The 25,994-nt window shown below is 53.2% G+C and overlaps 1 protein-coding gene across 3 annotated transcripts in view; it reads right to left on the reverse strand.

Annotated features, from left to right (window-relative positions):
- Window positions 1–1,100: 1,100 nt before the first annotated feature.
- Window positions 1,101–25,994, reverse strand: part of TSPAN9 (tetraspanin 9) — a 198,329-nt gene continuing 173,435 nt past the window's right edge. For all 3 annotated transcript variants that reach the window (XM_023517088.1, XM_023517089.1, XM_003796433.3), the window contains 6 exons: window positions 8,495–8,686; window positions 8,021–8,095; window positions 6,407–6,508; window positions 5,638–5,769; window positions 5,272–5,355; window positions 1,101–4,509 (listed from right to left, as the gene is read on the reverse strand). In XM_023517088.1, coding sequence (XP_023372856.1) covers window positions 4,438–4,509; window positions 5,272–5,355; window positions 5,638–5,769; window positions 6,407–6,508; window positions 8,021–8,095; window positions 8,495–8,686 — 657 coding nt within the window. In that variant the 3' untranslated portion in view covers window positions 1,101–4,437. The remainder of the gene's footprint in view (window positions 4,510–5,271; window positions 5,356–5,637; window positions 5,770–6,406; window positions 6,509–8,020; window positions 8,096–8,494; window positions 8,687–25,994) is intronic.

Consider the following 25,994-nt stretch of genomic DNA (forward strand, 5'->3'; position numbering starts at 1 on the left):
TGCCCCTTGGCCAGGACCAATCCTGACCCTATAACCACCCAGTCTCTCTCAGTACATTTCCTGTGGAGGCTCTCAGGGATCCCATTCCAGGTGGACCTTTGACAGAGGGCCATCCTAGACTCAGAGACAGTCTCTGGAGCCCACAGGACACAGCAGCTAGAGATGGGGCCCCAAAAGTTGATGCTTTGGGACAATTCCATGTGGGCCTGGCCACTTCCTTGAGGAGGGTGGGGGACAGACCTCCACATGCAGAGGACTTTAGGGGTCCCCCACCTCTGACTGCCACAGGCCCATGGGGCACTCACGCTGCATCCCTGCTTCCCACCACATGCTGGGGACACACGGTGCATCCGTGACCCAGGATAAGGACACACTGTAAGCTTCTCTCATCTGCAACTTGTGACTATGACTATGACAGCCAAGGAAAACCCCCAACCAGAACCCAGCCAGGCAGCTGGGAGCCTTGCACTGCAAGGCACAGTTCTTCCCATCCCCACGGTTCCAGCCGGCCCCTCCCCACTGCCCATCCTCATACTGATTCTGGGCCTTCTCTGGGCTGTCTCAGAGGCACTCTGAGTGGAGCCAAGTCATACTGTGAGGTCCTCTCACTCCTGCAAGAGACATCAGGCTCCAGTTAACCCCAGGAAGTCAAAGGGATTGGAAAGAGACTGTACCTGAAACTGACAGGCCTGCCCTACCGAGGCCCCTGCCCCTACTGGAAGCCACTGAATCACTGAATGACTGAACACTCCCCGCCTCCCCCGCCGGCCTAGCCCATCTGGGAGGAGAGAAGACACCAAGCTGGAGTGCTGGCCTCTCAAGCAGAAAGCTCAGGCACTAGGACTGACCCTGACCAAGCCTGCATCAAGTCCCCAGGCAAAGGTGCATGTGGGTTCCTCAGCCACCTAGAGAGGACTGAGATCCTACAGACCTGGAACCTGCACCCCACAAGGGAGCTGAGGCCTTGGCTGTGGGGGTGTGTCCTGGACAAAGGATGGGACTGGTGTCTAATCCCCATGTCCCCCACACCAACCGCTACATGAAATAAGTCACGTCGTGGCTGAGCAAACAAAACACACCACTGAGAGACAGCCTGCTTATGCTTTTGATGTGTTATCAGTTTTTATTTAAAAACATGCTAAAAACATGGTGTTCAATAAAGCCAGGACCAGAATGAAGGAAATGCACAGATACGGCATCACAAGCAGAAAAGTGCATCTGAAACCAACAAGCATGTGCTCCCCGCTCTCTCTCCCGCCCTGCCCGCATCAGGTGGGCAGGGAGCCCAGGACCTACCCTTGATGGCTGCCTCACTGTGGTGAGGAGCGGGGGAGAACAGGGACACACAGGGGCTGGCTGGACTCTGTAGGGCTGAGGGACAAGAAAGGACCCCAAGCACCTGGTGCCTAGCTCCCGTCCTATGCCATGTCCCTGCTAGTTAGCACCTCCACCAGTGGGTGGGCAGGGGGCCGGAGAGGAGGGGACAGTCACTTCCATCCACCTGGACTGCCACCCACCTCCACTTCCACGCCAGCCTGGAAGGACGGCACCTTGTTCCAAGGCAAACCAGGGATGGGGTTGGCAGCCTTTCCAAAAAGCCCAGGGTGCACGCAGAAGGGGTGATGCTCCAGCTTGAGGGCATGTGGGCACAGGGGAAGGCTTGCACCCTGACACCTACTGTCAGCCACCCGAGGGCAGCTCTCAGCCCTTGCCTGCTCACCCACTCTGTGAGATGGCTGCAGAGAAAGGCTGAGTCTGTATCTGACATTCCCCTGAAGTCATGTACAAACCCTAAGAGACTTTTGGTAAAAGTCTGTAAATTGCCTGCTTCAGATCTGATTGAATGAACTCTGGCTTTGGAAAGGGAGGCCACGAGCGAACAAATTCACCCAGTGGAATTCTGCCCTAGTGAAACCATAGTCAAGAAAAGATTCTGAGCCACTTTCACTAGTGTCACTGGGTATGGCCCTCTGTGTGGCTGAGGACCAGTCGGCAGGATGGGCCTAGGGGCTTGGCAAATACCCACCCTGTGCACGACTTCTGCCCAGTGTAGACTCAGCCAAATGACAAACAGCCAAGCACAGGCTGAGGTGAGAAGGCAGTTCTGGGAGCTGTGGGCAAGGCTCTGCAAACAACACGGGTGAGGTGGGGGCTGGCGTAGGCAGGGAACTGTGGCAAAGGCTCTGGGGCCAGAGGACACCAGAGGCACTCCAGAAACAAGATTGCCAGGGAGGCTACCCACCTCCAAGTGCACTAGGCTTTTCCTGTTGACATTAACAAAAATTAAAAATTGCATTGATTGGCATAAACAAACTTTCCACAGCCCACCCAGGGCAAAAATGCATTATGTACCAGGTCCCACTGTGCGACTCGAACACTCGTTTGCTGAGCGTCTCTCTGCAGTGGCATGTTTGCTCTGGAATCTGCATTTTGGGGTTCCCAGGGAGGCAGCTGAAGCTCCTTACCAGGACAACAGGCCAGAGGATGAGAGGAAGGCAGTTTTATCCTGCCCTGTGCTCCATCCAACACCTGTCCCCCCAGGCCTCCTTCAGCACCACTGCTCCCACTCAGGGATGCCATCTTTACTTGGCCTTGCTAAGACAACCTTGCTCTCCACTCCCACCCCTCAAAAACGTGAATCCTGGACACACCAAAAGTCTTATCCTCCTGGTCCCAATTTGTATGTTACTTAGGTGGAGGGAGGAGTCACTGGCAGGTGGGTGGCCATGCCTCAGCTCTTGGGACAGGGAGGTGGAGGTTGGAGGAGAGACCTGGGCCTAGGAGTTAACCAGAGTATTAAGCCAAAGGAGTCAGGAGAAAGCCCCACATGAGGCCACATCCAGCAAAAGGTGCTGGACCCCGGGTAGTGAGTGGATGACCCCATCAAGCTCAGTCCCACACGGTCTTGACTCTTTTCTTAACTACAAAACATTAAACTGGACCCGCACTGGTTAGGGGGAGAGGGGACGACATCCTGCTGCAGCTGAATACTGTCGTCTACCACCCATGCCCAGTCTATCCACATCCTGACTCAGGCTGCTCTCCTCTGGGACTGCATGACAAGAGCCAGTCTGTCTTCCTCTCTCGGGCTCTTGGTACTTCTCCTTAGGATCACGCAGGATGTAATTGCCACCCACCCCACTGCTGCTGATGTCAGTGAACCCGGGGAAAGTGCAGAGGGTCCTGGGACCTGGATGACACCTTTCCTACCCTCCCAGCAGCAGCCCAGTGAAGGCAGCAGGGAGTGGCGGGCACCAGTTCCACCTCCCTCTCCTGATGGTCACGGTCCTCTGCAGCAGAACACAGGACTGCTTCCCCTTCCAGAAGCAAGGTGAGAAAGTGAGCAGCATCTGAACTAGAGAGGTATTTGTCTGAGAGTTTCTAGCAGGAATGTCTGTGAGAGTAACTGGGGTGTGCAGAACCTGTCGCGGGAACGATGCCCGCATGGGGAGAAGGGGAAGCCTCCCACACCAGCAGAGAGCAGGAGGAAGGAAGAAGGAAAAACACCAGAAACTGCCCATCAGCAAAAAGCCTAAGGACCTGCTGGCTCCGGCTGCCCTTGTGGAGAGGTGCTTCACCAGCCCCCAGAGGATACCCCCTCCAAATGCCACCACTGGTGCAGGATGCCCCTCCACGCTGCCACACTCCACCTGCCACTTCCAGGCACCTGTCCACGGACGCCAGGCCAGGCAGGGCCCACACCCTGCTGCCGGCTCCTTCCTCTTCAGTGCATTCTGAGCGAGAACCTTGTGGGTGTCACACAGTGGTTTATCCCGAACGAAACTGGACGGATGTCCTTTCTTCCCACCCGCCCCCCACCCTCGGGAAAAAAGCAAACCATTAAAGAAATCAACACAGTAAAAAGTTATAAATCAGAAAGCTAACCCTAAACTTATCTGAGATAATATTCCTGAATAATCATAATCAGAGTAAAATAAAATAAAAAAGTTACACTGTAAAGGTATAAAAAGCCTGGGCAAGATGCTCCAGGGGCCTTGCTTAAAGGCAGTCCGACCCCACCCCCACCAACCTTGCCACGGCAGCCGTGGACAGCAGTGACCCCCGCTGGGGCAGTCTCTCCACCGGGCCCCACCCCACACAGGGACAAAAGTCAGTGTGAGGAAGGGTGGGGGGCAGGAACCCATCCATGCCGGGGGCTCCTCCTGAGCATGTCCCCAGTCCACCCCGTCGTCTTTGGCAAATACACAGATGCAGGTGCAGGAATGCGGGTGCCTGTGGCCCCGGTCTCCTTGAGCCTCCTCCTCTCTGGTCCTCCACCCACCCAGATGTCTGAGGCTGAGGCAGTGGGCAGGGGAGGGCAGGGTGTGGGTGGGTGCAGGGTCACAGTCTGGAGAGTGCAGGCAGGCGACACAAAGCTCAATCCTCTTCCCTCCACAGAGTGTCTGGGCAGGGCTGGGGTGCTCCCAGTCAGCCCACTCATGCATCGTACTTTTTCCCAGTCCGGTGGATGTGCTGGAAGAGGGTCATGGAGAAGGCCATGCCCAGAATCTGAAAGACACGGGGGAAGGGCCTTAGACAGAAGCTCCAGAACCCAGGTCTAACCTCAGCCCAGCAAGTCTTGGAGTGTCACAGGGCATCGAAAGCAAGTGGGTGTGCCACTGTATATTGGGGACAGGTGTGAAGCTGTGGTGACTCAGCTGTGGCCGTGCATAGGTGAACTCTGGCTCGGCGCCTTGGGGCTGTTTGTACAGAAGCATCCACCTGCCGAGGTGCACCAGAGGGTGCACAGAGAACCTGGCCTGAAATGGGAGCAAACAGGAACTGAGGTGGGGAGAGGAAGGTGGCAGGACCCTTAAAGACTCACGCCCAGCGTCTGGTTTGGTTCTGAACATGTGAAGTGACATCTGGGACCACTGACAATGCTGAGCTTTCGGTGGTTAGTACTTGTTTGTGGCCTTCCACACCTGAATCCTGAAAGGGGTGGGGACCCAGAGAAGTGCAGGGTGCAGCAGGAAGCTGGCCTTGGCCTCGTGGTCACTACAGAGTGGCCACATGCACAAAATACAACAGCTCAAGGTCTGGGCACAACAGGGAGCCCAAGGCTCTGGTCTAGGCCTGGCCACAGGCAGCCCCGACATGAGCCCCACTCTCAGTACTCAGTAGAATCTTGCTCTCACATCTGCACTCTGCACAACAGCAGGCTCATGGCTCAGCTTTAAAGCACTTACAAAAACTGCTGACACTGGGCCAGGTACCAACCAGCTAGTTCCATCACACTTCCTTTCTGCCCTGGGCTGGGACACCCCCTACCTGCATGACAAGGATGCACATCCCCACCGTGCCCAGCACGTGCTTGTTGTCCTCGAACCACATCTTCACCTTCTCGTAGCAGCCCTGCAGAGCGAGGCCTGCAGGTTAGGGCCTAGCTCCTCCCCTCCTCTCACCCTCCACCACAACCTCAGCCCTGGCCCCTTCTGAGTGCCCCCTCCCATACAGCCTGCACAGTTACACCCCCAAGCCACCCTTCCCCCTCTATCTCTCCCAACCATGGGTCTAGCCCCTATTTTCCACCTGTGCCCCTCTCCACCCCACATCAGGCCAGTTCCTGCGCCCACCCTCCCCAAGGCCTCAGGCCAGGCCATCCACCACACAGGCAGACCCAGGACGCAGCCTCACCGTTCTCCACAGGGGTGTGGTGGCGTTACGCCCACAGCCCTGTGAGTTCTCCATGCAGCAGCGGTCAGGAACTGTATTCTCCCCCAGCACCGGGTACCAGTCTGTGTAATCAGTAACGCCACAGCATCGCATCTGCCCACAGGATGGACAGGGGCAGTCAGATCCACCAAGCCCGCCCATCCTCTCCCAGCGCCACAAAAGCCACCACTCTGGAGTTCAGGGAGGAGAACAAGGGTCCTTAGCTGGGCCCTGGGGGAAGTGAGTGACCAAGACAGGGGAGGGCGATGTGACCTGTCCCTCAGGCTGGCACCAGACCCCGGGCAGGAAAACTCAGTCCGTCCTCTGCTCACCCACTGCCACCTCCCTTATTTTTCTTGTTGAACATTGCAAGGTGGCTGCCAGCTGACTATCTGCTGACCCCTCCCCCAGGGCTTAAATGGGGCATCTGGGTGTAGGAAATTGTTTTCCCTGGAGAATGAATACCTCCTTGCCTGAGCCAAGCATAATCCAGAGGTAAATCTAAAATAAATTCTCTCATTTGTCCCAAAGCTTAGCCACTCCTTACACCTCCGTTAGGCCTGTCTATTCTCCCATCCTTGCCCCTCCCCTGCATTATCTGTTATTGTGTTTGACCCAGCAGCTCAGGCAAATGCCCTGCTGGACCTGTCACCCCCACCCTACTCCTGGCTAAAATCCAGAAAGTGCCCAACTCTATCCCCTGGAGAGGCAGGTGGAAGCCACGGGCTGCAACGCCTCCCCCGGCCTTCACCTCGGCCTGGATAATGTTCCAGGCGTTCTTGAGCCCCACGTTGTTCTCGGTGTTGTACAGCAGCAGGCCTTCCTTCAGGTCCTTCTTGGCGTTCTCATTCACCTGTCAGGTGGAGGGACATGGCAGGTTGTGGGAACCAGAATGCAGATCCCCTCCCCAGTCCACCCCAGATCACACTGCTGGTGACACGTACGAAAAAGGGGAGGGGAGACAACTGGTCTAGGGGGCTTTGTCCTACTGGGAGACCCAGTAGGGGTGGAAGTGGGGACGGGCTGACGACCCCAGCTGCAGCCTGCAGCACCCTGGTGCACCCACTGAGTCCCAGGAGAGCTAAACATGTAGGGCAGGGCTGTGCCACCAAAAGGCAGAAACAGACGCACACCTCCAACTGCCCTGTGCCTGTATGAGCCACACCCACAAGCCAACACCCCACGCACAGAGACACAATATCCTCCCCACAGACTCCTCCTCTCAAAACGTGCTGGAAACAAGACAAGGACAGACAGGTCACTTTAATCTGAGGTCCACCTCTCCCACCTCTGCTTTATCCCTAACACCGAAATAACCACATCTACCTCCTGGGGCTATTGTGACAATTAAGGAAAACAATTCTCAATAAGAGCCAAGAACAGGGCTACCAAGGAGAAATCTCTCAATAGTGTTACTTCCTCCCTTTCACACACACAAAACTCAGAATTAACGTCTCTAATCTTAATAATACCTCTCACTTTCACTGTGGCTTGGGCAACTATGTCAGTTCTGAGGTGCCTGCTAAGCCTGAGAGGCTGAGCTCGGCTGACCATCCTCTGGAGAACTAATCAAAAGATCCTCCAATGGGCAAACTGTCCAGCATGGTGAGGATGTAGGGATCACCCCATCAGCCTCCCAGGCCTGAGGCATGGCCTGAGCCCAGGAGTGGCTGACCTGTACGTTGGTCCTGCTCACCCAAGGTCAGCTATGAAGCCCCTCCCTGTCTCTAATGGGCGGCTCTCACATCATGTGGCCCAGCTGTGTGATAAGGCCTAAATCCCTTCTCCATGTGGTTTGTTTTTTTTTTTTTTTTTTGTGTGTGTGACAAGAGTCTCACTTTGTTTCCCAGGCTAGAGTGCCCCATCTTCATAACTTACAGCAACCTCAAACTCCTGGGCTCAAGCAATCCTCTTGCCTCAGCCTCCCCAGTAGCTGGGGTTATAGGTGCCCCCCACAGTGCCTGACTAGTCTTTTCTATTTTTAGTAGGGACAGGGTCTTGCTCTTGCTCAGGCTGGTCTGGAACTCCTGAGCTCAGCTGATACACCTGCCTTGGGTGGATTACAGGCAGGAGCCACCACGTCCAGCCTCCATGTGGCTTGAATACATGCAGCGATGGGAGCTCCCTATAGAACAGGCAGTCTAGGCCATCCCTGGTAATGTAGAGGCCTCCCTTCCTGAGGTTGCACAGAGTAATGAGTCCTTAGTCCCTCCAAACCTGCCTCCATGATACTCCCACCAAACCCTCCATCTGGAGCTTCCCTAACTCCTAGCTCCATCCTCCTTTGCAGGCACTATCTACCTACCAGCACCTTCCCTCTGGTCAGGGAAATTCTGTCTGGCCCCTCCCCTCTCCCGAGGCTTACCTTGTCCATGTAGACAAAGAAGAGGATGAGCAAGATCAGCTCTGCCAGGAGGATGATCAGCAAGACGATGAAGAACTGGAAAGGAAAGGTCCCAGCATGGGCACGTGGCAGTGGCGACAGCTGGGGACAGGGTGCATGTGGGAAGAGTGGCAGGGAAGCTGGGAGAGCTGGCCCCTGGGCAGGGCTCCCCAGGCCTTAGAGGCCACCTCCTGAGGAGACCTCGACAGCCCAATGGGACATGGTGGGGGGAGGGGATAAAGCACAAGAATAACCAGGAAGTAAGGAGACCACGAGGGGCAGAGGTGACAATCATGAGAAGAGGGGTGTGTTCAGGCATATAACGTTCTAGAAGCAATTTCCCTGGGTTCAGCTGGGCACCCAGCTGGCTGATGCTCCAGGCTGTGCCTGTCTCAGTAGTGCAAGTGCAGGGGGATCCGGAGTTCAGAGGGCCGGGGATATGGGCGTCCAACTCACACTGAGGAGGAGGCACTTGTTTTCCTTGATGGCCCCCAGGCAGCCAAGGAAGCCTGTCACCATGACGATGGTACCAATGGCGATGACAAGGTTGGCCGCGGACAGCGAGGGGAAGCTGGGGGAGAAGGTGGCAAAGTTGCCTTGGGACACGGAGAGCCAGATGCCCACTCCAAGTAGCCCACAGCCGCAGAGCTGCAGAGGAAGGAAAACCTGTTAGACCAGCCTCACTCTCCGCCAAACTGGGAACTGGAAACGCTGCTGCCCCCATTCCTGATTCTCGGACACAAAACGGTGAGGGGACCAGACTACCAGTCAGGCATGGTCGCAGACCCAGGGTATGTCGGCAGCATGATCTAGATTAATCCCCTAGCCTCCCCAGGCCTCAGTCTCCCCATCTGGCAGATGGAATTAGACCAACTTCACAAACCGTGCAGAGTCACTCTGAGGGTCAGAATAAACAAGACAGAGCCCAAAGCACGTAACAAGTGTATTGAAAGTACTGGAGGCTTGAGGTTATTTCATTTGACAGAGAAAGAGGCCCTGACATTCAGGAAGGAAGCTGGGAGTGGGGCACTGTGGCCAGAGAAAGAAAGTCTGGACTTGTTGCTGGGAGTGGGTAGACTCCTAGAGCCCAGTTTCTTGGAGCCAGAACTTCCAGTGACTTTGTCCTCTTGCCCTGACCAGAAGGGCCATTTGCCACTGTTCTCTCAGGAATCTAAAGAACAAATTTCCCACAGATAGAGAAAGAAAAGCACTCATTGGCTGGCTGAGGGCTGGCCAGTGTGCAGGACGTGGGAGTCCACAGCTGCCTTTGTCATTGCCCCCCTACCCCCAGTCAGTTGCCAGTGCAATCAGCCTGAAAACCAAGAACCAACTCTGCTTTGCAGCACCCCTGGGGCTGCCGGCGCCACCAGTGTCACCTGGGGAAGCTTCTGTTTCATTGGCTACAAATCTCTACATCTGCCTTATTTTATGCTCAATATAGCTGACACTCCCCAGCACCCTCTGCCTGCTCAGGGGAAGTCTGCTGAGTTGGAGGGGCCAATCAATCAGTCAGCCAGCATGTACTAAGTACCTACAGCACACCGCGTGCTGCGCCAGAAAGCTACAACCACTTCAGAGACCTGCCCTTCCAGGGGCCTCTGTTCTGACTGGATAGGAGCAATAAAAATGCAGTACCTACCAGCTCCAGGAAGTATACACTGGTGCCAAATAAATGCTACAGGCCTTCAGGGGAGGCATTCACTGTTTTGGCCAGAGAAGCCAGTTGAATGAGGCAGTCCCTATAAAATGGGTGGACTCGAGCAGCTGGAGGACAGAAGCCTTCCATGCAGGGCAAACATGAGATGGGAAGGGAAGGACTCAGGAGTCACAGACACACACTAGATACTCAGCTCCAGCTCGTCCAGGTTGTGTGACCTTGTAAACGCCTATGCACAATGAGAATACCAGCACCTTCCTGCTGCATTGTGAGGATTTAAATGAGATAAAGTATGGGAAGTGGGTGGCCAGGACCAGGTACTGCTCACTGCAAAGCTGTTTCCTGGGTGGCTGCTATGCATAGGGACTGTGCTGACTGCTGTGACTCCATGAATCGGGCACAGGTCCTGCTCTCATGCTGCTCTGGCTCCAGAGAGGAAACACTGATACATGGGGCTAAGACAAGACAGCCTGAGGTTAGGGAGAGAGGGCTGTGGCTTGTGTTCTGGAAGGCGAGGGGAAGGGACAGAGGCCCTGGGGAGTGGACGTTTCCCTGCACATTCAGTCCACAAACCCAAAGTGAGCACCAACATACCCTGTGCAGGCCCTGCTCTCAGAGCTGGGGAGACAGCAGTAAACAGCCCCCAGCAAAGCTTCCTGCCCTCACGAAGCATACATTCTTACAGGGGACAGAGCCCTTACATCAGCAAATGTGGCAGAATTTCAGGGGCTGACACGTGCAATGAAGAAAAACAAGGATGTGTAAAAAGTCAGAAAGTGGGTGGGGGTGAGCTGGGAAGGCCTCTCAGGAAAGGCACTTGAGCCACATAAAATCTGGGAGAAGAATGTCCTGGACAGAAGGAGTAGCCTGGCTGACCAAGGAAGCACAAGCTGGCCCTGTGGCTGCAACAGAGCAAAGGAGGTGACAAGTAGCAAGAGACTCAGTAGGTGAGGCGGCCAGGTCACCTGAGGAACCACATGATCTGATTTACGTTTTCAATGGATCCCTCTGGCTGCGGTTCAGAGAAGCAGCATTGGAGTGAGGGGTGGCCAGGAGAGCAGTGGAGGTGACTGTGATTAGGTGAAAAGAGCAGTGAGAAATGGTCCAATCTGAGATGTCTTGGGTTGTTTTTTTTTTTTTTTGAGATGTATTTTGAAGGCAATATTGGCAGGCCTCGCCAGGCTTTGAAAAATGAGTTGGATTTTGATAAATTAGAAAACAGAAAGGTGGTCCAGACAGCAAATGGGGGGAAAAAACAGGGCAGGGATATTTCCATGTGTTACTAAACTAGAAATGGTTTGAGGAGCTGCACGAGGATCAGAAGGTGCACAGCTGCCTGGGTTAAGGGGGGTCCTGCACCTCCTTTGCCCTGGAGCAGCCCTGGGTGGAAGCATGTCATGGTTCCCAAAGCAGGGGCACACTCAGATCCTGAGCTTTGCCCAATGGGTGGCATCACCAAGCTCGGTAGTGGGGAATGAGGCCCACCACTGCCTATGACCACTAGGTGGCGCTCCAGCCCGCCTCAGAAATGCTTTGTAGTTCCCCAGCACCACGCTGAAACTTTCCTCCAACTTGTCACTCTGACTTTGTTCAATCTGGTCCGTTTATATGCTGCCGTCTCAATTTTGCTTTCATTAATCACACCATAGAAAATTTATGATCTTCATACTGAAGATTTATGGCTCCAAAAGCCAGACCCCTGAATGAATAAGCAGGAAACCCGCTGGGGCTGGTACTCACTACAGGTAGAACTTGGGACCCAGCAGCCGCAGAAGCAGCCCCCCGGGCCCTCTCCAGGCCGGGACAAATTTTCTGGCTTTTTGTGCAGACCCCTTCTCTACCACCCACTCCCCAGGAGACCTGATAGAGTTCTCCCCACATGATGGGTACTGACTGACAGGGCAGGTACCAAAACAACTACCTTGGCCCTCAGCCTCATGCCCAGATTGCAGCCCCACTGCCCTCCCTTCCCTGGCCTCTGTGCTTCAGCCCAGCCTAGACAGAGCTGCCTGAATCTTTTTTCTAGGACACCTCTTTCTTTATTTTTACTTTTTTGAGACCAAGTCTCACTTTGCTGCCCTTGGTAGAGTGTTGTAGCGTCATAGTTCAGAGCAACCTCAAACTCTTGGGCTCAAGAAATCTTGCCTCAGTTTTTCATTTTTAGTAGAGACAGAGGGCCTCACACTTGCTCAGTATGGTCTCGAACTCCCTGAGCTCAAGCAATGCAATCTGGCCTCCCAGAGTGCTAAGATTACAGGCGTGAGCCACCCACCGCACCTGGCCTTAGGATACTTTTTTCATCATGCTGCTCCCCTGTGTGACCTTAAGGTCCTTTGACTCTCCAAGGCCCAATTTCCTTTAAAATGTGGGTTTTGGACTATGTGGTTTCTCAGGTCCCTTCAGTATGGTCTTAGTCAAGCCTGAGACATGATGCTTCCATCCTCCACTCAGCAGTTCTCTGGCAGGAGCAAGTCCACTCCCCACAGGACATGGGGCATAGACATGCCTCCTGACATGTCTGGAGGCATTCTGGGCTGCCATCGTTCAGGGAGGGTGCGCTACTGGCATTTGGTGGGAGAGGCTCGGGCTGCTGAACACCTGCAGTGAGCAGGGAAGCCCCACAATAAGAAATGACCTGGCCCTAAACACCAACAGAAGTTAAAAAACATAGCCCCGAGTCCCAACCTCGTGCCAGGCACCCACCTCAGCTGCCATCTCCCCTGAGAGCACAGCCATTGGAGAAAGAAGCTGGTGTGTTCCCTCCAGTGGTGGGGTAGAGGTGGCCAACGATGATGCTGGCTCTGAAAGGCATGATCCAACCCAAGGGGAAGAAAGTGCTGAGAAGACTCCAGTGGGGCAGCTGGGGAAGGCCAGGCCAGCGTAGCTATGGGGCTGAGACCTGGGGTATGGCAGTGGGCAGAAGGGAGGGTCAACAGTAGAAACAGGTTTGCCGCAGGGTCTCAGAGAGCCAGGCCTAGCCCTGCACAGGTGTGGGAGCAGGAAGACAGAAAGCTGACCCCTGAAGCCAGAGTGGGGAAAAGTAGGACAGGGAAGCCACCCCACGTGGAGGCTGCCCAGCCCCAGAACAAGGCAAGGCCAATGGTAGCATAGCCAAAGCTCAGACTCAGAGAACTTAGTTGGTGGCATTTGGGAAAATTCCCTTCCAAAACCAGAGAGTTGTCTCAGCTGAGATGACCAAGCTATAAGGCAAAGGAATCTGGGGCAAGGCAGGGTGACTCAGGGGATCAGGACCCAGCCAATGTTAGCACCAACCTACCAGAGGTCACAAGCCACCCTGGTGTGGTCCAGGCCTAATCAGTGTCCTTCTGTGAGCAGGACAGGCCTATGGACCTTTCTGAATACCAAGCCTCCTCCACCCACTGTCAACTCCCCCCATAACTTCAATCCAGGGATCTGAACAAATTAACATCCAAACTTGAAAAGACAAACTCCCATCCTTGTATTTGCCCATGGCCTCTATGAGGGCCAGGATTGGGGCCTGTTGTGTTCATAGTTAAATTTCCAGAGCCGAGAACAGTGCCTCACCCTTGGCAATGCCTTTGAGTCCTCCTCCTACAGGGCCATCCTGCCTGGGTCCTGCCATGACTCGGCAGAAGGGAGAAGGTATAGGCCCTTTGGTGTGTGGGCCCTTTGGTGTGTGGGCCCTCCCCATCACCATGGGGCCATCCACACGTGCCCAACAGGTGGACGGAGACCCAGCCAAGTCAGCCTGCATTCCTGACTCACTTCATTTATTAAGTCTTGTAATTAGCCTAATAGCCCCATGATATCTGCCCTCATCTTTAGTTTGAATCATACTGACTTGTAGTTTTAATATGCTTTTCTGCCATGCGTCCTTCTGTATGGTTCATGCAGCCAGCCATGATTCTCTGGGGTAGGGTCTTCAAACTACCCTCCCTCCCACCTGCATGCTGTTTAGAACCCAGGGACAGTCACCATCCATATCCTACCACAGCTGCCAACAGTCTCCCACTGGCACCCCCTGAGGCTTCTGTGTAGGCCTGCTGCCCACCTTCACTGAAACACAAGCACTTCCAGACCCAGGTCCATGTCTCATCCATTCTTCTTCCAGCGTAGAGCCCAGAGTATGCCTCCTGGAATACTAGATATTTGCTCGAGGAATGAATGAAGGATGGGGGTTGGGGAGACCTGAGCAAGCCATAGCCCAGGAGCAGGACCAACCACAGACACATACACCCACCTGAAGGAGAAGCCCTGTGTACCCCCATCTTCCCCACTCCTGGGGCCCCTTGTACACCCAAGTTACCCTCACCCCCAGATGCCCTGGCTCCTCATCACCCACCTGCTGTTAACCACCTGCTCACCTGTGCCAGTCCCCATCAGAGCCCATCACTCCCCTGACTATTTTAATCCCTACTGCCTCGTGTGTCTCTGCAGACTCCAACAAGACACCTGGGCTCCCGGAGTAGAGTGTCACTGGTGCCCCCCCAGCACATCCCCTGGCCCCCTGCCATCCTCAACCCCTCTTTGCTTGCAGGAGATTATCAAATGCTAGTTCTCAGCGCTCTTCTATGCTTTCTATGAGCCAGGGCCAGACCCAATGTTTAACAGCATTTAATAAATTAGTTGGTGTGGAGAATAAAAAAGAAAACCAAAACAGCTTTAATTTCACAGCCTGACATGTTGGCTAATAATGAACCTGCCTGGCCCTGGGAGAAGCCAACCTGCCAAGAACTTCATCACAAGGAGCGGAGACAATATATCAGTGCCAAGAGAGCTGCCGCTACTTTGTATTTCAGACGCCCCTTGCCTTCTAGGGGACCCTGAAGCTCATTCATTCTCACAGCCATAAAGGGAGAGACAGGAGGGGCTGGGGAACAGGGGCAAGCCAGACAATGACTCTAATTCTGCGCGGAAGGAAATGAAGGGACAAAGTCACAGAGACATCTTTGCCAAGTCACCAAACAGGTAGAAAGAACACAGCTTGGTAAAACCAGAGGGGGAGGCAGCCACCGAGGGTCCCCCAGGGTCTTCGTGATCACCATCCAACAATATATCCCTTTTTTTCAAAACTCTAAAGTAGCTAACTGTTATTTGCTATTAACGCAAGAACCTGTTTCCCTGTGGCTGCAGGGAACATGCATCAGTCCCACTTTTGCCCAAGAAGCCCACCAAGAACAAGCACGACAGGTCTTTAAACGTCGGAAGCGATGTTTCTAATGACGTCCTTTCCTGAGTCTTCTGGCCTACTGAAGGGCTTTTTGATCTTTCACCTTTGAGTCACCCTCCCTGGCTCATCTCTGTCTCAAAATGAAAGTCATACTCCAGTTTTAGTAGGACCAATTCTCCCCTCCCACACTCTGAGCTCTATACTCCTAGTAATCCAGCTTAAGCCCCCATCAGCTTGCCTAGTAACCACAGCAAGTTTTGTCTCATCCTGAGTTTGTGTATAATTTAAAGCCGAATGACACAATTCCTCGGTCATTCTTTTTTTGACCCCACACCTTCTCTCAAAGCCTCTAATTTCTTCACAATTTCACTTTGCAGCCCCCAATATCACCAGCTTGCACAGGTGTTGGGGAGATCACACCCATATTTCTGAGCCTAATTTTCCTCCAAATAAACATTACATAAAGCATTTGCATACCTACAACCCAGTTACATTTTGATTATTCCTGAATGGGGTTACTCACTGTAGAAGATGGTTCTAGGACAGAATGTCTACACCTGGCCAAAATTAAAGTATGTTGAGTTTGGGAGCTACAAGCCTCTAGAGTTAATAAAGCTCTTGAACTGTATGTTCCAAGAGTGACAATTCTCTCCAGCAAACTTTATAACCACTCACCTATTTCACCAAAACCCCCTACCAGTTGAGAGTGAGTCCTGTTACTATACCTATATTTCTTTCTTTTTTTCTTTTTTTGGCAGGGGCTGGGTTTGAACCCGCCACCTCCAGCATATGGGACTAGTGCCCTACCCTTTTGAGCCACAGGTACCGCCCTATACCTATATTTCTTGTAATACGAAAACCCGAAAGGCACACTAGAGTGGAGGAGCTCTCATCTGAGGCTTTGAGGACAGCCCTATGTCCTCCTCCAGCGGGTTAAGGGCCTTGGTTGGGGGTAAATGCCCAGCCCCAGCAGTCCTAGCTTCTAGCAGGCTACACAAAGGGCCTGGTACTCTCTGCTCCCCAGGGGTGTGTGGGATCAGCTTTGCTGAAGCACCATCCTTTTGGGCTTCTAGGCCCAACCTGAGGACGGGGCTGCCCTGGGGCTCACTCCAACCAAACTCTCTGTGTGACTCTAGGGTAGCACGGCCAGGGAGAATCTGAATCTGTTCCTGAACTTCAAGGACCAAGTCAGGGGTGAGAGATGGCCCAGTCTCCAAGACAGCTGATGCCTAGGGAGCAAGAGGCCAGGACTAAAAATGGGGAGGGCCAGGGGTGTCCACGTCATGCTGCCCCAATACAGCCCCTTTATAATTCATTCCTCTGTCTGGGATGCCCAAGTTGTCACAGGACAACTCAGGTCTCCTCCTGCACCTCCACCACACAGCAGGCCCCAGGTCCACTTTCTCAGGGGCCAGTAACTTTCTACCTTCTCTAACTGACCCACAGGCCCTCTCCCTCCATGGGGAACTGGAAAAGGAGGTAGAAGCAAGGTCAGAACCCCCAAGGGGACCCGATATGGAGCTAAGGCAGCCAGGAGCAACAGCCCCCAGAAACACCACAAAGTGACATGTGGCCAGGGTGGCAAAGAGCAGGGGAAGATACAGAGCACCTGCCAGCCTTGTAAAGGAGAAGCCATCACTCACCAGTCCATAAACATCGATCCTGCTGCCACCAGGGCCCTCCCAGGGCAGGCCATGCACGAGGGGCAGAACCGTACTTTCTTCCCACTTAGGCATGTTCTGGGCCTGGTAAGGGGCCTGGGGCTTTTCCCAGACAGATGATGCATGTACACAAAAGGGGGTAAGGGTGGGTACCAGAAGAGGGAACACAGGAAGCACTTGGGACACGGTGTTCCCAAGCTCCCACCAGCCCATCCAGCCCCTGCTCACTGCTGGCAGTGGAAGGATGTGGCCCCTAGACTGGGAGATTCTGCACAGGCCCTAGACAGACCCTGCAAGTGAGAGGACACAGCTGTTTCCCATCTCTACTCAGAAGCACAGAGAGGACATGGGCTAAAACACTGATGGGGCAGGCACACAGAAGAACTGCCCGAGAGGGAGGCTGACAACCCACCATCACAGCCTCCACGGGAGGTTTCAGTTCTCTGAGCTGCTCAGAAGACGGCCCATCCTGGGAGAGTGGGGGGTACGATAACCCTTGGACATGTCTCTTCCCCAAACAGGAACTTGTCAACAAGTCAGCAAGAAAGAGCCTGGAGCCTCAGGCCATCACACCCAATAACACCCCCACCAGCATGCTGGGGCAGGAAGGGCACTCTACGCTGGGGGGCAGGGCTGGGGACAGATCCACAGGTCTCACAACCTGCACTCCCCAGGGCCATGGCTGCCTGACCTCCTGGACCAGGTAAGAGCCGCAGGAGACAGCTTGGGACCATGGGCCAGGACACTGTCTCTGCTCCCAAGGTCACTATAGAGTGGGAAGGAAGGTGCCAAGGACTCAGAATGGCTTGTCAGAGGGGTCTGGAGAAATGATTTTCCAATCCCCAGCATATTGTTTCCTCCCTGCATTTGTTTTATTTGTGCGTCTGGGGAGAAAGGCATTTCTGACAGCATCAAAGCACACAGCAGTACGTGAAGCCGGGGGCTGCTGTGGGAGGCATGATGGGCTTAAGAAACCAAACTTCAAGGACTGTACTTAAACTGGCAGCCACCTGGGCTTCCTTGAGAAGGCGTAACCATGGGCAGCCCAGACCTCAGGACTCAGAGCTGAGCGGGGGAGGAGGGGGGATGCCGAGCAAGGCACTGTGCAGCTCTGGCAAGCCACTTAACCTTTCTGACCTGTTTCCCTGATAAAAAGACCGAGGGAGAAGGAAAATACCCCCGCACCCCCACACTCGGGGACACTGGGGATGAACAGGCTATGTCTGCCGAGCACTTTTTGCTCTTCAGAATATAAATATTGTACAAGAAATTGTGTTATTACTCAAACTCCTTGGAAAATGCAAGGGGAGCAGGACGAGGAAACCTTGAATTCACATTACATCTTTCTGGCAAGGAGCTCAAATTATCTGGGAGGCTATAACTCATCCTTCAGAATGGGGAAGGGAATAGGGGCTGTTTTCCCTGTTTTGGGAACAAAGGTCTCCCTAAAGGTGAAGAAAAGCCACACCATGAAAATACTTCATTACTAAGTACCTTTCATTCATCAAGGCTGCCTCCATTCTGCCCATGTCAGACCAGAGGCCCCTTTAATCACACAATAAGGCATTTTCCATGGCCTGCATTCAGCAAGTAGTGATCTAGCAGGACATGTACAGACATCAAGCAAGATGGTGGCTGACAAGCGGGCCCATCTCTGGCCCCAAGACAGCCACCCACACACACTTTTGCTCTAAGCCTCTGACATGGCCGATATAAGATGGGCCTTCTCTCTGGGGATCCAGTACCCACGGCCTGATTATTTATACTGCCAGCGGGAGCCGTGTCCACCCACGCCAGGATTTTGGCATTTCTGACATGCTTCATGGGGGACACAAGCCAGTTAAGTGCAGGTCTCTCTGCCAGAGATGGTCTCAGCACCAACTTAAGTGACAACCTGAGATCCCTCCCTGCCCTGTGCCAGGGCTGCCCGCCGTGGGCTTTACTGGTGCAGCAGGAGGCTGCGGCCTGCCCTCAGCTTTGTAACTTGTACACTGCAATTGAGGTTACTGTGCTATACGCTGCCTGTCCGTAGTTCCCCCCAGATAAACAGGTCCAAGGTCACGGAGCACCTAAAGGCTGAGCCACGCCGGCTCCCAGCAGCCACAGCGCAACGCCCCCCCCCCCCCCCCCGTCCTTCCCTGGTGTTCTGCTGCCATTGACAGCAACACACTAGTACTCCTGAGTGCTGGCCATGGGGCAGCACCACTCTGAGTACTTTGTCTTTACTGCCTCATTTAATGCTCCAGCCCGGTGTAGGGGGCACTATTTTTGTCCTCCCTGTTTTACAGAAGAGAAAACAAAAGCATAGTGAAATTTAGCAGGGAAGGAATCCACGAAACCTGACTCCAAAAACCATGTTCTTACCACCACGTTCCACTGCTTAGACCTAGATCATCTGCCTGGCTCTTGCTCATATACCCCAGAAAGGGCCCCTAGACACAGCCCTACTCTGAGAAAGGAAGGCTAACTATGGTATAGCATTTATAAGCCAGCCTCAGGGACCTGGAGGTCTACCTGTAGACTAGTAGGACAGGATAAAAAAAAGCAGTGTTGGTGATAATCGTGGTGGTGATGAGGGTGACGAAGGCAGTGATGCTGATGATGAAGCCAGCACTGATTGAGCCAGCATTATGTACACCCCAAAGCTGGGTCCAGCCCTCTCCATGAAAGCCGCATGGGGTAGTTACTGCTCTTTCTCCCACTTTACAAACAGGAACACTGAGGATCAAAGAGGTTGAGTATCCTGTCTAAGCTGACACCCAGAGGTGGCAGAGTTAGGCTTTTAATCCAATTTGCTGTGACTTCAACTCTTGTGCTGTAACCTGTACATGCCCCCTACAAACCTAAAAAAAAAAAAATCACAAACTTCATTAAACATTTTCAGTAATTTTCTAACCCCACCTGAGTGGAAGGAGGAGGGAACAGCGCACCAAAGAATGTAGGGAGCCAGGAACACAGTCCAGGGTGCAAGAGGGTTGCAAGTGGGACCACAGACTGCCTCCGAGCTGCTCAGGCAGGAAGACACAGGGCCACCCACTGAGGCAGTGCCCCCTGCTCCGCTGATTCTGCCTTCCTCTGAAAGAGGAAGTGAGAAGGAACAAAATAAACTAACGTGGAGTTCAGTGGACCTTTCTGCTCCTGCATCTCCACAGAACAGAGGAAATATCATAGTAACAACCCTTTGCCCTTTGTTTTCCAAAGAGCCCTTTCACATACACTGTGTTGGCAAATGGCTGTAAGAACCATCTGAGTTGTTATCCTATCCATTGGAACTCACCGGAGTCCAGCGCTTTTCTATACAATGCCTACAGCTAACTGATGAAATGTTAGGAATATCCTTACTTGGCCCACAGGGACACAGGCTTCAGAGGAAGGCACAAAAACAGCTCAGACATGTTCTGCACTTTGGACTGGTCACCTGCACGGCAGATCCCTCAGCCAGGTAGTTACTCCCCTGTGCCTCACCAGCATCTGCCCTGGGCCCAGCGCTGGGCTGTCCAACCACTGGGGACTTCTACACCAGGTGGGCTACCAAGATCAGGAGAGACCAGCCACGACGTACAAGAGAACATGGGCCAGCGTTGGAGTACGGGGGTCAGGAAAGGCTAGGGACAAGTTCTGCCTTGAGACCAGGCAGACCAGGTTCAAGTTCCTGGTTCCCTCATTTACTAAGCAGCAGGACCTCAATAAACGACTTCTTCTCTAGTGCTTGTTTTTTAAATGGGGATTAATGATACCTACCACATAGAGTTGTAGTAGGGACTAAATGAGATTCATGAAAATAAACTTCCTAGCATGGCGCCTCATACACAGCTATAAATGGGAGCCATTATTAGTATTTATGGCCTGCAGCCTTCACTCCCTGGGTTTCGGAGACCAGGCAGCCGTGAGTCCAGAGGCAACAGTGGAGAGAGGCAGAGAGGCCTTGCTGCTGTCCCCACCTGCCTGCACGCCAGGTGGCCACTCCGAGGGCCTCCCCAAGTCCTGTCCTCCCCTGTCCGCCCAGACAGGCTGCACTCCCACTGCCATCCCCGTCCCCAGCCACCCATCTCCGGGAGGCGGCTTGCTTCCCCGATTTGCGGGCGTGCTTTCTTTTGGCAGAGAGCTGCTGCCGTCTGTGCTCTGGACCGTAAAACAAGTTTTCATCAATAAATTAAGATAAGCGGAAAGCCAGCTCAAGAGGAGGCGGGCTGAGGCGGGCGGGAAGTCGCTCAGTGACCTAGAAGGGCCAAAGCGAAGCCAAAGCAAGCCCGGTTCCCACCCCCAGCTGTGAGTCCCAAGCGCCCCATTCTATAGGGCTTCTCAGAGAGGGGGAGGCTCGGGAAGTCACCGTGCTCCCTCTGGCCCCATTAGATCCTCAGGGCATGCAAACCCAGCCTCATAGTGACAGGTCAAGTCAGACTCTCAACAATCCTCTGAGCCAACATAGTGATCCTAATCACTGTGTGAGACAAGCTAAATCACTCAGACACTTGCCTGCCCAAATACTAACACTACAAAACCTCTGCAAATAAAAATTTTTTTTTCTCCCAGAGCCTCCTCAGCCCTCAGTGTGAACCTTGGTTCCCCCAAATGCACCTTCCAGACCCTGCTCAGAGCATCTCTCCCACCCAAAGTGCCTGCCCTTGCCCCTTCACACTGTTCTTAGCCCAATCCAAGGCCTTGGAGGCCTAAGCAGCCCCACCTCCTCCTCCAGGCTTTTTAAGGGGCCCTGCGGTGGCCTCCACTGTCTACCCACTCACGAGCTGCAGGATGCCCTGCCCCTCATCAGAAGAGACCTTGACCAGTGCCTGTTCTGCCTACAGGCAGCTGCTTCTCTGTGCAATTCCCCAGCGAGCACTGAGCACAAGGCTAGGCACAGGGAGGACAAATATGGACCCAAGGACAGGAGGGAGGTGGAAACTCCAGAGCCAGGCAGCCCTTCCGCTCAGCAACAGGAGTGCCTCCCCACCATGTGTGATGGTGCACGACCTCCTTCAGTCCCCCACCCTCATAACCGGGTTGGAGCATATGGCAGGAGAAGGGCCATCTGTCTGTCCACCACCACACACGGAGCAGTGAGCCTCTCCACATATGTTCGGGAGGTAACAGACAGGTAAGCATTTAGGTGAAGCAGCATCCCCAAGCCCAGGCAGCATGGCCTGCTGACCATGCACTGCAAACCGGCCAGGTCATCTTGGGCCAGTCATTTTGCTCCTCTGAGCCTTGCTTTTCCCATCTACAAAACAAAAAGTTGAAACTAATACAACCCAAAGCCTTTCCAGCCCTAAGAGCCTGTGATTCCCCTTCTGCTTAGTCCTCTCTTCCATATGGATGAGACAGGGAAGGCAGCTACTATGAGCCTGTTTTATAGGTAAGCAGGCTGAGGCCTACAAGGTCAAGTGACGTGCCTGCAGCAAAGGAGGCTGGAAGCAGGCCCCACTGCCCCCCAACGCGTGGCCTCACTTATCTCAGGGAAGGGTGCAGGAAGGAAATTATGTCCACCAAGTTCCAGGGGAGCTGGGCCTGAGAAGTGCTATCATTTACTCTGCAGCCCCTTGTGAGATGACATCACAATCCAATCCCCCTGGTTAAGGAAACCGAGGCTCCGAGATGTGACTTGTTTAAGGTCTTAACAGTCAGAGTCTGACGCCAACTCGCCACCCTGTCTCAGGAATTGACCATTTCAATCCACACAGAGAGGCAGAAGATGGCAAAGTTTCAGGCCAGGTGACACTAAATCAAGACTGCTAATCATACCCCAACTTGCAGATGAATCAGCATTGATTACTTCTGAGTTCAGGTGCTTCCCATACCTGGTCCAGAAGGGCCTTGGACCAAGTATAAAAATGAGAAGGTTCAAGGGGTGAGTGATGGTTCTACAGCAGACCCCAGCATGTCTTCCCCTCCCACCCCAGGTAAGGTAAGCACCCCACCCCACCAAGACCTGGAGGGGGCAAATGAAGTGGTTTTATAAAGGGCAAACGGTGTCAGGGGAGCGGGGAGATAACCTAGATGTTAAACTGTGGGATGGCGGGAGGAGTGAGAGCAAAGTTCAATGAATGGAACAGAAACATATTGACAATAGCAAAAAGAAACAATTACTACACATTTTCATATGAGATCTAAGGAATAAATTTGCTCTTGCTTTTGCTTATTCAACAGAAACAAAAAAAAAAAAAGAGAGAGAGAGAGAGAGAGCAGTAGCCAGAGAGAGATGAGGAGGGCACGGCAGAATGCAGACGCTTGCACTTTGTGGCTCAGCATTTCCCTTAAGCTCTCAGAAGAGTGTTTTTTGAGATACAGGCTGGCACAGGAGTCAGAAGAAATAACATTGTAAGTGGAAGGATTCAGGGTGCTGCCTCCAGGGTACCCACAAATAGACACTGTCAGACTAACAGAGAGAGGTACCACTCTCATCCACTTGGCAGCTTTGCCTTTCTGGAAGTAGAATTTTAAAAAAATTTTTTTTTGCTTGGAGATGGAACCTTTAAGGTTCCTGGCACCAGCTGCTCAGGGGAACTACAGCCTGGCTACAGCTTCGGAAGACGCGCTGACCTCTTTTGCAAAAACAAACCTCCGAGGCAATCCTTTAGATTCTACCCCTTCTGTAGAAAGCGGGTCACCAAAAGGTGATGTTTAGCCAGTGCCACCCAGAAGGCCACAGCAGTGCCAGGCCTGCTCCTGGGACAGGGCACATAATGCCACATGAAGGGTTCCCACAGCCACACAAAGCACCGTGTCATCAGTCAGTGGGCGTGACACTGTGGAAGCTGGAAATACACGACACGGGTCAGGATCTGGCCACCAGCACCAGGTACACATACCTGGAAACACCTTGGGTCTTCCTTTCTCAGTTCACCAGGAGGGAGATGATCAGTTTCCCAAACACGGGAAACCATGCTGCTGCTCAAGTCACAAAATGCCCCAAGCCCCTCACTGCACTGAAAGTCAGTGATCCCTTTCTGCGTATCACAGGCTCCCTGAGGAAAGTCTAATCAGGGTGTCTGTCCTAACCTCCTGAAAAGATGCCTCTCCAGCCAGGTCCCCAGCCTTGGGGACGTGTTTCTCTGTCTATTCTTCCATCTAGCGGTGAGAGTTTGGCTCCAGGGCAGTGGCTGAGAGCACAGGCCCTGGAGTCACAGCTGGGTTCTGAACCCCAGCTCTGACCCTTACTAGATGCAACTCTGGGCAAGCTAACCTCGGTGACTCTGAATCTTCACCTGCAAATGAGCATAATAATGCTATTTCTCCAAAAAGTCCATTCAGTATTCAACTTATGAGGCTGTTGTAAAGATTAGACAGAATTTCTAAAGCTCTGAGAGTAAGAACGTGACCTCACATGGAGTCAGTACTCAGGAATGTTAACTATCATCATCATCATCATTACCCTTCTATATCTCATCTAGCTCCAAATCCTTGCCAAATTCTGGCATCCACCTCTGCCTCTCTACTCCCACTACCTGGTTCCTGGTCTTGTCCCTTTGGCTTAAACACTGGGAGGTGTCCCTGTGGATTACTCCACCTCTCTGTTACTGCCACAATCTAAACACATCTTTCACGATCTGTTATTACTTTAAGTGTTTATTTCTTATGACTTATCTTCCCTGCTAAAGGGAGAGCCCCATGGGAGTAGAGATCCCGGTCCTGTTCCTTGTGCATCCCTAGGGTGCCAGGAACACAATGAGGGTTCAGTAAATATCTGTGAAGGCGAGGGACAGCGGGAAGGAGGAGCCCAAGATGAGGAAATCTGTCCTTGAGAACTTTCCTATGAAGTGGTATTTAGTAAATGGGGATTAAACTTGTAGAGCATCATCGCCAAGACCCTGGGATTGGCGGCAGCAGCAGAGAGAACGCTGCAGGATGTGGGAAGCTCTGGCAAAGGAAAATAAGGAGAAACAAGGGCTACAAAGTCCACAGACTCTGGGGAGGTAAAAGTCCCTGCCCTGGCCAGGCAACCTCTGGAAAGTGACTCAACGTCTGTACGCCTTAATTCCTCGTTCACGAAATGCAGGCACCAGTACCAAACTCAGAGGCTGAATAAGCACAGTGCTCAGTATGAAACGGACATTCACATAAAATTCCCTCTTTCAAAGGATGCTGGGGCTCAAGCCCACATCTTCTAATTAAAGCAGCTCATCTTCTGACTCCCCAGGGGGTCAGGCTGCTTTAGGGGTCACCACCACTGATATGTCAGGATCTCACCTAGAGCACAAGAGGCAGGTGTGTGTGTGTGTGTGTGTGTGTATGTGTGTGTGTGTGTGTGTGGGGTATCACTGCCAGAGGGCTTTGGGGGAGCTGCATGGTCCACATCTGCATGTGCACTGAGATTCCAGTAAATCTCTGCTGGGAGTAACCAAGGCAAGTGTACCCCCAGATCAACCCATTATTCTCACCTGGGGCTTGGGAGAAGGTCTGGGGTCAGGCACTTGGGGACGGGGAGCTGGTCAAGGCATAGTGTTATTCAGCATTGCCTGGGTTTCAAAGTTACCCCAAGCAAGAGGGAAGACAAGAAATGATGCCCACAAGATTCTCTGACTTCTTGGTCTCAAATGCTAAACAGTACCCAAGAAGGGCTAAAGATTTCACCCGCTGCTCTTAGGTGTCTCCTGAAGAAGATGACAAGTTACACCACCCAGACTAGAGATGCTCATGGAGGTCTCCCCCAACCCCAAGGACCCAGGGTTTGCCCCAGCCTTCCCCATCTCAAAGGCGAGGATACTCCGGAGTACATCCCTGGGTGGGAAGGACATGTCCCGAACCCACAGCACTCAGACTCAAAATGAAGCTTGCCAACGTTCTCTTCTCAAACCCCTCAAAGCCTGTGGACTCAACCCAAGACTGAGTCAAACTGTACCTGCAGACTCCTGAGAACCCTGCGCCTGCCCTGCCCTGTCAACACCATCCCAGCACCTCTCTCTCCCCACTTTCTGAAACTGCTTTTTACTATGCCATTCCCATGCTCAGGAGCTTCCCTGGCACTAAACTGCCCAGGCAGGGAACCCAAACACTGGGGCAGTGAAGATCCTCCATGAGCTGCCCACAGCTTCATCTCCCAGTCCTCACTGTGGACCATCCTACTCCAGCAAAATGGTGAGGGGCATTCCATCGTTCCCTCAAATATGCCCTTGCTCATGCCAAGCCTCTGCACAGAAAGGAGAGCCCCCTATTCCTGACCCACCCTGCAAGATCAGCTAAGATACTCCTCGGAGGTCTCTTCTTTTGATGAAGAACAAACAAACAAACAAAAAACCCAGAGGAATGAAATCAGGTCCTCACTATTTCTGTGTGCTGGCCACATAAGCCCTCTGCCCGAAATCTCCTGACTCATCACATTTGGTTAGAAAGAAACACTCTCAGTAGGTAAAAAGGACATGAGATGGGACAGGCAGCAGCCTGCCTCTAGAAGCCCTGCTGTGACGCCAGTGAGGACACGCAGGAGGTGGCAGAGAGGGGCCTGGCTTTCCACTGGAGAGCTTGTTGGGGATAATTTATTCCCACGGTGTC

This window comes from Otolemur garnettii, unplaced genomic scaffold (assembly GCF_000181295.1).
Source record: "Otolemur garnettii isolate 467f Iridium unplaced genomic scaffold, OtoGar3 scaffold00104, whole genome shotgun sequence".
Lineage (NCBI taxonomy): Eukaryota > Metazoa > Chordata > Mammalia > Primates > Galagidae > Otolemur > Otolemur garnettii.